Below are 12,469 nucleotides of genomic sequence, written 5' to 3'. Positions count from 1 at the left end.
CACTTTCAGATGAATTAACAAATTAACAAAACTCACACGAGGGCTCCAGTGGCAGCCTTCTGCATGTGTGTGTGTGTGTGTGTGTGTGTGTGTTTTATTCCCTAACTTGTGTATAGAGTGCATGAGACAGTGTAATGTAAATGCATCCTGTGCTCTATAGAAGTAGTTGACTAATGAAGAAGGTTGTTTACAAGCTTGATGACAGGTTAGAGGTGCCTTCCACACTTAGTGAAGGGTACAGTGTGCTGAGCGAAGGGTACAATGTGTTGAGTGGAGGGTACAGTGTGCTGAGTGAAGGGTACAGTGTGTTGAGTGAAGGGTACAGTGTGCTGAGTGAAGGGTACAGTGTGCTGAGTGAAGGGTACAGTGTGTTGAGTGGAGGGTACAATGTGTTGAGTGGAGGGTACAGTGTGCTGAGTGGAGGGTACAGTGTGTTGAGTGGAGGGTACAGTGTGCTGAGTGAAGGGTACAGTGTGCTGAGTGAAGGGTACAGTGTGTTGAGTGAAGGGTACAGTGTGCTGAGTGAAGGGTACAGTGTGCTGAGTGAAGGGTACAGTGTGTTGAGTGAAGGGTACAGTGTGTTGAGTGAAGGGTACAGTGTGTTGAGTGGAGGGTACAGTGTGTTGAGTGAAGGGTACAGTGTGTTGAGTGGAGGGTACAGTGTGTTGAGTGGAGGGTACAGTGTGCTGAGTGAAGGTTACAGTGTGCTGAGTGAAGGGTACAGTGTGCTGAGTGGAGGGTACAGTGTGTTGAGTGGAGGGTACAGTGTGCTGAGTGGAGGGTACAGTGTGCTGAGTGGAGGGTACAGTGTGCTGAGTGGAGGGTACAGTGTGCTGAGTGGAGGGTACAGTGTGTTGAGTAGAGGGTACAGTGTGCTGAGTGAAGGGTACAGTGTGCTGAGTGAAGGGTACAGTGTGCTGAGTGAAGGGTACAGTGTGTTGAGTGGAGGGTACAGTGTGCTGAGTGGAGGGTACAGTGTGCTGAGTGGAGGGTACAGTGTGCTGAGTGAAGGGTACAGTGTGTTGAGTGGAGGGTACAGTGTGCTGAGTGAAGGGTACAGTGTGTTGAGTGGAGGGTACAGTGTGCTGAGTGGAGGGTACAGTGTGTTGAGTGGAGGGTACAGTGTGCTGAGTGGAGGGTACAGTGTGTTGAGTGGAGGGTACAGTGTGCTGAGTGGAGGGTACAGTGTGCTGAGTGAAGGGTACAGTGTGTTGAGTGGAGGGTACAGTGTGCTGAGTGGAGGGTACAGTGTGCTGAGTGAAGGGTACAGTGTGTTGAGTGGAGGGTACAGTGTGCTGAGTGGAGGGTACAGTGTGTTGAGTGGAGGGTACAGTGTGCTGAGTGGAGGGTACAGTGTGCTGAGTGGAGGGTACAGTGTGTTGAGTGGAGGGTACAGTGTGTTGAGTGGAGGGTACAGTGTGCTGAGTGAAGAGTACAGTGTGCTGAGTGGAGGGTACAGTGTGCTGAGTGGAGGGTACAGTGTGTTGAGTGGAGGGTACAGTGTGTTGAGTGGAGGGTACAGTGTGCTGAGTGAAGGGTACAGTGTGCTGAGTGGAGGGTACAGTATGTTGAGTACCTGACCTGGCTGGAGAAGAGAGCCACCCTGTCCAACTCATCCAACCTTATCTGTCCCCTCTTACCCCTTACCCCTCCACCCAGTCACCTCAGCCCACTCACCCTGGTCGGAGGATTCACTCTCTGTAGGGGAGGTCATCTTACCCCTCCACCCAGTCACCTCAAACCACTCACCCTGGTCGGAGGATTCACTCTCTGTAGGGGAGGTCATCTTCCCCCTCCACCCAGTCACCTCAGCCCACTCACCCTGGTCGGAGGATTCACTCTCTGTAGGGGAGGTCATCTTACCCCTCCACCCAGTCACCTCAGCCCACTCACCCTGGTCGGAGGATTCACTCTCTGTAGGGGAGGTCATCTTCCCCCTCCACCCAGTCACCTCAGCCAACTCACCCTGGTCGGAGGATTCACTCTCTGTAAGGGAGGTTATCTTCCCCCTCCACCCAGTCACCTCAGCAAACTCACCCTGGTTGGAGGATTCACTCTCTGTAGGGGAGGTCTCTCCCCCCTCCATGGCTTCCTGACTCCTGGCTCGGAGGACCCTGGCCCTGGGCTGCTGCAGCCGTGTGGACCCCTGGACCCCGAGAGCTCCCCCCATCCCTTTCCTCCTGCCCCCACGCATCATCAGCGGGGTCCCCGTCCAGCCCTCCTGGCCGCCGCTGTCTGCACTGGCTGCTGAGAAAGAGAGAGAGAGAACACACACAGAGTGCCGTGACTCAAATCGGTACACACCATAAAGATAGAATTACAACACTAGAATGGACAATGTAGGTCTAATAACTTAACTACAGGGCAGCCATATTTGTATTATTAATATTGTAGGAGGGATATGGTAGTGTTTCTCTCTACAGTAGTGTTTCTCTAGGGTAGTGTTTCTATCTATAGTAGTGTTTCTATCTATGGTAGTGTTTCTATCTATAGTAGTGTTTCTCTCTATAGTAGTGTTTCTATCTATGGTAGTGTTTCTCTATGGTAGTGTTTCTCTATGGTAGTGTTTCTCTCTATAGTAGTGTTTCTCTCTACGGTAGTGTTTCTCTACGGTAGTGTTTCTATCTATAGTAGTGTTTCTCTATGGTAGTGTTTCTATCTATAGTAGTGTTTCTCTATGGTAGTGTTTCTCTATGGTAGTGTTTCTCTCTATAGTAGTGTTTCTATCTATGGTAGTGTTTCTATCTATGGTAGTGTTTCTATCTATAGTAGTGTTTCTATCTATGGTAGTGTTTCTATCTATGGTAGTGTTTATATCTATAGTAGTGTTTATATCTATAGTAGTGTTTCTCTCTATAGTAGTGTTTCTATCTATGGTAGTGTTTCTATCTATGGTAGTGTTTCTATCTATGGTAGTGTTTCTCTCTATGGTAGTGTTTCTATCTATAGTAGTGTTTCTCTCTATAGTAGTGTTTCTCTATAGTAGTGTTTCTCTCTATGGTAGTGTTTCTCTCTATGGTAGTGTTTCTCTCTATGGTAGTGTTTCTCTCTATAGTAGTGTTTCTATCTATAGTAGTGTTTCTCTCTATAGTAGTGTTTCTATCTATAGTAGTGTTTCTATCTATGGTAGTGTTTCTATCTATGGTAGTGTTTCTATCTATGGTAGTGTTTCTATCTATGGTAGTGTTTCTCTACGGTAGTGTTTCTATCTATTGTAGAGTTTCTCTTTGGTAGTGTTTCTCTCTACGGTAGTGTTTCTATCTATGGTAGTGTTTCTCTATAGTAGTGTTTCTATCTATGGTACTGTTTCTCTCTATGGTAGTGTTTCTCTCTATGGTAGTGTTTCTCTATAGTAGTGTTTCTCTCTATGGTAGTGTTTCTATCTATGGTAGTGTTTCTATCTATGGTAGTGTTTCTATCTATAGTAGTGTTTCTATCTATGGTAGTGTTTCTCTCTATAGTAGTGTTTCTCTCTAGTAGTGTTTCTCTATGGTAGTGTTTCTCTCTATGGTAGTGTTTCTATCTATGGTAGTGTTTCTCTCTATGGTAGTGTTTCTATCTATAGTAGTGTTAATCTATGGTAGTGTTTCTCTATGGTAGTGTTTCTCTATGGTAGTGTTTCTCTCTATGGTAGTGTTTCTCTCTAGTAGTGTTTCTCTATGGTAGTGTTTCTCTCTAGTAGTGTTTCTCTCTATAGTAGTGTTTCTATCTATAGTAGTGTTTCTCTATAGTAGTGTTTCTCTCTATGGTAGTGTTTTTATCTATTGTAGTGTTTCTCTATCGTAGTGTTTCTCTATACTAGTGTTTCTCTATAGTAGTGTTTCTATCTATGGTAGTGTTTCTCTCTATAGTAGTGTTTCTATCTATGGTAGTGTTTCTCTCTATTGTAGTGTTTCTCTATGGTAGTGTTTCTCTCTATGGTAGTGTTTTTATCTATTGTAGTGTTTCTCTATCGTAGTGTTTCCATCTATAGTAGTGTTTCTCTATAGTAGTGTTTCTATCTATAGTAGTGTTTCTCTCTATGGTAGTGTATGTATCTATGGCAGTGTTTCTCTATGGTAGTGTTTCTCTATGGTAGTCTTTCTCTATGGTAGTGTTTCTATCTATGGTAGTGTTTCTATCTATGGTAGTGTTTCTCTCTATTGTAGTGTTTCTATCTATGGTAGTGTTTCTATCTATTGTAGAGTTTCTCTTTGGTAGTGTTTCTCTCTACGGTAGTGTTTCTCTCTACGGTAGTGTTTCTATCTATGGTAGTGTTTCTATCTATGGTAGTGTTTCTATCTATGGTAGTGTTTCTCTCTATGGTAGTGTTTCTATCTATAGTAGTGTTTCTATCTATGGTAGTGTTTCTATCTATAGTAGTGTTTCTCTCTATTTTAGTGTTTCTCTATGGTAGTATTTCAATCTATGGTAGTGTTTCTATCTATAGTAGTGTTTGTCTCTATGGTAGTGTTTCTCTCTATGGTAGTGTTTCTCTCTATGGTAGTGTTTCTCTCTATGGTATTGTTTCTCTCTATGGTAGTGTTTCTCTCTATGGTAGTGTTTCTATCTATGGTAGTGTTTCTCTCTATGGTAGTGTTTCTATCTATGGTAGTGTTTCTCTATGGTAGTGTTTCTATCTATGGTATTGTTTCTCTCTATGGTAGTGTTTCTATCTATGGTAGTGTTTCTCTATGGTAATGTTTCTATCTATGGTAGTGTTTCTCTATGGTAGTGTTTCTCTATGGTAGTGTTTCTATCTATAGTAGTGTTTCTCTATAGTAGTGTTTCTATCTATGGTAGTGTTTCTCTCTATGGTAGTGTTTCTCTCTATGGTAGTGTTTCTCTATAGTAGTGTTTCTCTCTATGGTAGTGTTTCTATCTATGGTAGTGTTTCTATCTATGGTAGTGTTTCTATCTATAGTAGTGTTTCTATCTATGGTAGTGTTTCTCTCTATAGTAGTGTTTCTCTCTAGTAGTGTTTCTCTATGGTAGTGTTTCTCTCTAGTAGTGTTTCTCTCTATGGTAGTGTTTCTCTATGGTAGTGTTTCTCTATAGTAGTGTTTCTATCTATGGTAGTGTTTATATCTATGGTAGTGTTTCTCTATAGTAGTGTTTCTATCTATGGTAGTGTTTATATCTATGGTAGTGTTTCTCTATAGTAGTGTTTCTCTATAGTAGTGTTTCTCTATGGTAGTGTTTCTATCTATGGTAGTGTTTCTATCTATGGTAGTGTTTCTCTCTATAGTAGTGTTTCTCTATAGTAGTGCTTCTATCTATGGTAGTGTTTCTCTCTATGGTAGTGTTTCTCTATAGTAGTGTTTCTATCTATAGTAGTGTTTCTCTATAGTAGTGTTTCTCTATAGTAGTGCTTCTATCTATGGTAGTGTTTCTATCTATGGTAGTGTTTCTCTCTATAGTAGTGTTTCTCTATAGTAGTGTTTCTATCTATGGTAGTGTTTCTCTATAGTAGTGTTTCTCTATAGTAGTGTTTCTATCTATGGTAGTGTTTCTCTCTATAGTAGTGTTTCTCTATAGTAGTGCTTCTATCTATGGTAGTGTTTCTATCTATGGTAGTGTTTCTCTCTATGGTAGTGTTTCTATCTATGGTAGTGTTTCTCTCTATGGTAGTGTTTCTATCTATAGTAGTGTTAATCTATGGTAGTGTTTCTCTATGGTAGTGTTTCTCTATGGTAGTGTTTCTCTCTATGGTAGTGTTTCTCTCTAGTAGTGTTTCTCTCTATGGTAGTGTTTCTATCTATAGTAGTGTTTCTCTATAGTAGTGTTTCTATCTATGGTAGTGTTTTTATCTATTGTAGTGTTTCTCTATCGTAGTGTTTCTCTATACTAGTGTTTCTCTATAGTAGTGTTTCTATCTATGGTAGTGTTTCTCTCTAGAGTAGTGTTTCTATCTATGGTAGTGTTTCTCTCTATTGTAGTGTTTCTCTATGGTAGTGTTTCTCTCTATGGTAGTGTTTTTATCTATTGTAGTGTTTCTCTATCGTAGTGTTTCCATCTATAATAGTGTTTCTCTATAGTAGTGTTTCTATCTATAGTAGTGTTTCTCTCTATGGTAGTGTATGTATCTATGGCAGTGTTTCTCTATGGTAGTGTTTCTCTATGGTAGTCTTTCTCTATGGTAGTGTTTCTATCTATGGTAGTGTTTCTATCTATGTTAGTGTTTCTCTCTATTGTAGTGTTTCTATCTATGGTAGTGTTTCTATCTATTGTAGAGTTTCTCTTTGGTAGTGTTTCTCTCTACGGTAGTGTTTCTCTCTACGGTAGTGTTTCTATCTATGGTAGTGTTTCTATCTATGGTAGTGTTTCTATCTATGGTAGTGTTTCTCTCTATGGTAGTGTTTCTATCTATGGTAGTGTTTCTATCTATAGTAGTGTTTCTCTCTATTTTAGTGTTTCTCTATGGTAGTATTTCAATCTATGGTAGTGTTTCTATCTATAGTAGTGTTTCTCTCTATGGTATTGTTTCTCTCTATGGTATTGTTTCTCTCTATGGTATTGTTTCTCTCTATGGTAGTGTTTCTATCTATGGTAGTGTTTCTCTCTATGGTATTGTTTCTCTCTATGGTATTGTTTCTCTCTATGGTAGTGTTTCTATCTATGGTAGTGTTTCTCTCTATGGTAGTGTTTCTCTCTATGGTATTGTTTCTCTCTATGGTATTGTTTCTCTCTATGGTAGTGTTTCTATCTATGGTAGTGTTTCTATCTATGGTAGTGTTTCTCTCTATGGTAGTGTTTCTCTCTATGGTAGTGTTTCTATCTATGGTAGTGTTTCTCTATGGTAGTGTTTCTATCTATGGTATTGTTTCTCTCTATGGTAGTGTTTCTATCTATGGTAGTGTTTCTCTATGGTAATGTTTCTATCTATGGTAGTGTTTCTCTATGGTAGTGTTTCTCTATGGTAGTGTTTCTATCTATAGTAGTGTTTCTCTATAGTAGTGTTTCTATCTATGGTAGTGTTTCTCTCTATGGTAGTGTTTCTCTCTATGGTAGTGTTTCTCTATAGTAGTGTTTCTCTCTATGGTAGTGTTTCTATCTATGGTAGTGTTTCTATCTATGGTAGTGTTTCTATCTATAGTAGTGTTTCTATCTATGGTAGTGTTTCTCTCTATGGTAGTGTTTCTCTCTATGGTAGTGTTTCTCTATAGTAGTGTTTCTCTCTATGGTAGTGTTTCTATCTATGGTAGTGTTTCTATCTATGGTAGTGTTTCTATCTATAGTAGTGTTTCTATCTATGGTAGTGTTTCTCTCTATGGTAGTGTTTCTCTCTAGTAGTGTTTCTCTCTATGGTAGTGTTTCTCTCTATAGTAGTGTTTCTATCTATGGTAGTGTTTATATCTATGGTAGTGTTTCTCTATAGTAGTGTTTCTCTCTATAGTAGTGTTTCTATCTATGGTAGTGTTTCTTTCTCTATGGTAGTGTTTCTATCTATGGTAGTGTTTCTCTCTATGGTAGTGTTTCTATCTCATGGTAGTGTTTCTCTCTATTGTAGTGTTTCTATCTATAGTAGTGATTCTCTCTATAGTAGTGTTTCTCTCTATAGTAGTGTTTCTCTATGGTAGTGTTTCTCTCTATTGTAGTGTTTCTCTCTATAGTAGTGTTTCTCTCTATAGTAGTGTTTCTATCTATGGTAGTGTTTCTATCTATGGTAGTGTTTCTCTCTATGGTAGTGTTTCTCTCTATGGTAGTGTTTCTCTATGGTAGTGTTTCTCTCTATAGTAGTGTTTCTATCTATGGTAGTGTTTCTATCTATGGTAGTGTATCTCTATAGTAGTGTTTCTCTCTATAGTAGTGTTTCTATCTATGGTAGTGTTTCTATCTACAGTAGTGTTTCTCTCTATGGTAGTGTTTCTATCAATGGTAGTGTTTCTCTATGGTAGTGTTTCTATCTATAGTAGTGTTTCTATCTATAGTAGTGTTTCTCTCTATAGTAGTGTTTCTCTCTATAGTAGTGTTTCTATCTATAGTAGTGTTTCTCTCTACGGTAGTGTTTCTATCTATAGTAGTGTTTCTCTCTATAGTAGTGTTTCTCTCTACGGTAGTGTTTCTCTATGGTAGTGTTTCTATCTATGGTAGTGTTTCTCTCTATTGTAGTGTTTCTCTCTATGGTAGTGTTTCTCTCTATGGTAGTGTTTCTCTCTATGGTAGTGTTTCTCTCTACGGTAGTGTTTCTATCTACGGTAGTGTTTCTATCTATAGTAGTGTTTCTCTCTATAGTAGTGTTTCTCTCACGGTAGTGTTTCTCTATGGTAGTGTTTCTATCTATGGTAGTGTTTCTCTCTATTGTAGTGTTTCTCTCTATGGTAGTGTTTCTCTCTATGGTAGTTTTTCTCTATGGTAGTGTTTCTCTATGGTAGTGTTTCTCTATTGTAGTGTTTCTATCTATAGTAGTGTTTCTCTCTATAGTAGTGTTTCTCTCTATAGTAGTGTTTCTCTATGGTAGTGTTTCTCTCTATTGTAGTGTTTCTATCTATAGTAGTGTTTCTCTCTATAGTAGTGTTTCTATCTATGGTAGTGTTTCTATCTATGGTAGTGTTTCTCTCTATGGTAGTGTTTCTATCTATAGTAGTGTTTCTCTATGGTAGTGTTTCTCTCTATAGTAGTGTTTCTATCTATGGTAGTGTTTCTATCTATGGTAGTGTTTCTCTATAGTAGTGTTTCTCTCTATAGTAGTGTTTCTATCTATGGTAGTGTTTCTATCTACGGTAGTGTTTCTCTCTATGGTAGTGTTTCTATCTATGGTAGTGTTTCTCTATGGTAGTGTTTCTATCTATAGTAGTGTTTCTATCTATAGTAGTGTTTCTCTCTATAGTAGTGTTTCTATCTATAGTAGTGTTTCTCTATGGTAGTGTTTCTCTCTACGGTAGTGTTTCTATCTATAGTAGTGTTTCTATCTATAGTAGTGTTTCTCTCTATAGTAGTGTTTCTATCTATAGTAGTGTTTCTCTATGGTAGTGTTTCTCTCTACGGTAGTGTTTCTATCTATAGTAGTGTTTCTCTCTATAGTAGTGTTTCTCTCTATGGTAGTGTTTCTATCTATGGTAGTGTTTCTATCTATGGTAGTGTTTCTCTATGGTAGTGTTTCTCTATATTGTAGTGTTTCTCTCTACGGTAGTGTTTCTCTCTATGGTAGTGTTTCTATCTATAGTAGTGTTTCTCTATCGTAGTGTTTCCATCTATAGTAGTGTTTCTCTATAGTAGTGTTTCTATCTATAGTAGTGTTTCTATCTATGGTAGTGTTTCTATCTATGGTAGTGTTTCTCTCTATGGTAGTGTTTCTCTATGGTAGTGTTTCTCTCTATGGTAGTGTTTCTATCTATAGTAGTGTTTCTCTATCGTAGTGTTTCCATCTATAGTAGTGTTTCTCTATAGTAGTGTTTCTATCTATAGTAGTGTTTCTCTCTATGGTAGTGTCTCTATCTATGGTAGTGTTTCTCTCTATGGTAATGTTTCTCTATGGTAGTGTTTCTCTATGGTAGTGTTTCTACCTATAGTAGTGTTTCTCTCTATTGTAGTGTTTCTCTATAGTAGTGTTTCTATCTATGGTAGTGTTTCTCTCTATTGTAGTGTTTCTCTATGGTAGTGTTTCTCTCTATGGTAGTGTTTCTATCTATAGTAGTGTTTCTCTATCGTAGTGTTTCCATCTATAGTAGTGTTTCTCTATAGTAGTGTTTCTATCTATAGTAGTGTTTCTCTCTATGGTAGTGTTTCTATCTATGGTAGTGTTTCTCTCTATGGTAGTGTTTCTCTATGGTAGTGTTTCTCTATGGTAGTGTTTCTACCTATGGCAGTGTTTCTATCTATGGCAGTGTTTCTATCTATGGTAGTGTTTCTCTATGGTAGTGTTTCTCTATGGTAGTGTTTCTCTATGGTAGTTTTTCTATCTGTGGTAGTGTTTCTCTATAGTAGTGTTTCTCTATGGTAGTGTTTCTATCTATGGTAGTGTTTCTCTATGGTAGTGTTTCTCTATGGTAGTGTTTCTCTCTATGGTAGTGTTTCTATCTATGGTAGTGTTTCTCTCTATGGTAGTGTTTCTATCTATAGTAGTGTTAATCTATGGTAGTGTTTCTCTATGGTAGTGTTTCTCTATGGTAGTGTTTCTCTCTATGGTAGTGTTTCTATCTATGGTAGTGTTTCTCTCTATGGTAGTGTTTCTATCTATAGTAGTGTTAATCTATGGTAGTGTTTCTCTCTATGGTAGTGTTTCTATCTATAGTAGTGTTTCTCTATAGTAGTGTTTCTATCTATGGTAGTGTTTTTATCTATTGTAGTGTTTCTCTATCGTAGTGTTTCTCTATACTAGTGTTTCTCTATAGTAGTGTTTCTATCTATGGTAGTGTTTCTCTCTATAGTAGTGTTTCTATCTATGGTAGTGTTTCTCTCTATTGTAGTGTTTCTCTATGGTAGTGTTTCTCTCTATGGTAGTGTTTCTCTATAGTAGTGTTTCTATCTATAGTAGTGTTTCTCTCTATGGTAGTGTATGTATCTATGGCAGTGTTTCTCTATGGTAGTGTTTCTCTATGGTAGTCTTTCTCTATGGTAGTGTTTCTATCTATGGTAGTGTTTCTATCTATGGTAGTGTTTCTCTCTATTGTAGTGTTTCTATCTATGGTAGTGTTTCTATCTATTGTAGAGTTTCTCTTTGGTAGTGTTTCTCTCTACGGTAGTGTTTCTCTCTACGGTAGTGTTTCTATCTATGGTAGTGTTTCTATCTATGGTAGTGTTTCTATCTATGGTAGTGTTTCTCTCTATGGTAGTGTTTCTATCTATGGTAGTGTTTCTATCTATAGTAGTGTTTCTCTCTATTTTAGTGTTTCTCTATGGTAGTGTTTCTATCTATAGTAGTGTTTCTCTATAGTAGTGTTTCTATCTATGGTAGTGTTTCTCTCTATGGTAGTGTTTCTCTCTATGGTAGTGTTTCTCTATAGTAGTGTTTCTCTCTATGGTAGTGTTTCTATCTATGGTAGTGTTTCTATCTATGGTAGTGTTTCTATCTATAGTAGTGTTTCTATCTATGGTAGTGTTTCTCTCTATAGTAGTGTTTCTCTCTAGTAGTGTTTCTCTATGGTAGTGTTTCTCTCTAGTAGTGTTTCTCTCTATGGTAGTGTTTCTATCTATAGTAGTGTTTCTCTATAGTAGTGTTTCTATCTATGGTAGTGTTTATATCTATGGTAGTGTTTCTCTATAGTAGTGTTTCTCTATAGTAGTGTTTCTCTATGGTAGTGTTTCTCTATGGTAGTGTTTCTATCTATGGTAGTGTTTCTATCTATAGTAGTGTTTCTCTATAGTAGTGTTTCTCTATGGTAGTGTTTCTATCTATAGTAGTGTTTCTATCTATGGTAGTGTTTCTCTCTATGGTAGTGTTTCTATCTATGGTAGTGTTTCTCTCTATGGTAGTGTTTCTCTATGGTAGTGTTTCTCTATGGTAGTGTTTCTACCTATTGTAGTGTTTCTCTCTATTGTAGTGTTTCTCTATAGTAGTGTTTCTATCTATGGTAGTGTTTCTCTCTATTGTAGTGTTTCTCTATGGTAGTGTTTCTCTCTATGGTAGTGTTTCTATCTATAGTAGTGTTTCTCTATCGTAGTGTTTCCATCTATAGTAGTGTTTCTCTATAGTAGTGTTTCTATCTATAGTAGTGTTTCTCTCTATGGTAGTGTTTCTATCTATGGTAGTGTTTCTCTCTATGGTAGTGTTTCTCTATGGTAGTGTTTCTCTATGGTAGTGTTTCTACCTATAGTAGTGTTTCTCTCTATTGTAGTGTTTCTCTATAGTAGTTTTTCTATCTATGGTAGTGTTTCTCTCTATTGTAGTGTTTCTCTATGGTAGTGTTTCTCTCTATGGTAGTGTTTCTATCTATAGTAGTGTTTCTCTATCGTAGTGTTTCAATCTATAGTAGTGTTTCTCTATAGTAGTGTTTCTATCTATGGTAGTGTTTCTCTCTATAGTAGTGTTTCTATCTATGGTAGTGTTTCTCTCTATTGTAGTGTTTCTCTATGGTAGTGTTTCTCTCTATGGTAGTGTTTTTATCTATTGTAGTGTTTCTCTATCGTAGTGTTTCCATCTATAGTAGTGTTTCTCTATAGTAGTGTTTCTATCTATAGTAGTGTTTCTCTCTATGGTAGTGTATGTATCTATGGCAGTGTTTCTCTATGGTAGTGTTTCTCTATGGTAGTCTTTCTCTATGGTAGTGTTTCTATCTATGGTAGTGTTTCTATCTATGGTAGTGTTTCTCTCTATTGTAGTGTTTCTATCTATGGTAGTGTTTCTATCTATTGTAGAGTTTCTCTTTGGTAGTGTTTCTCTCACGGTAGTGTTTCTCTCTACGGTAGTGTTTCTATCTATGGTAGTGTTTCTATCTATGGTAGTGTTTCTATCTATGGTAGTGTTTCTCTCTATGGTAGTGTTTCTATCTATGGTAGTGTTTCTATCTATAGTAGTGTTTCTCTCTATTTTAGTGTTTCTCTATGGTAG

General features: G+C 37.9%; 1 protein-coding gene across 1 annotated transcript in view; it reads right to left on the bottom strand.

Moving 5' to 3' along the window:
* Positions 1-12,469, bottom strand: part of bahcc1a (BAH domain and coiled-coil containing 1a) — a 137,556-nt gene that overhangs the window by 20,159 nt on the left and 104,928 nt on the right. The window contains exon 13 of the mRNA XM_045719821.1: positions 2,038-2,247. Within this exon, the coding sequence (XP_045575777.1) occupies positions 2,038-2,247 (210 nt within the window). The remainder of the gene's footprint in view (positions 1-2,037; positions 2,248-12,469) is intronic.

This window comes from Salmo salar, chromosome ssa06 (genome assembly GCF_905237065.1).
Source record: "Salmo salar chromosome ssa06, Ssal_v3.1, whole genome shotgun sequence".
Taxonomy (NCBI): Eukaryota; Metazoa; Chordata; class Actinopteri; order Salmoniformes; family Salmonidae; genus Salmo; species Salmo salar.
Note: the sequence above shows the minus strand (reverse complement) of the source record. Positions and strands in the feature narration are given on the sequence as shown.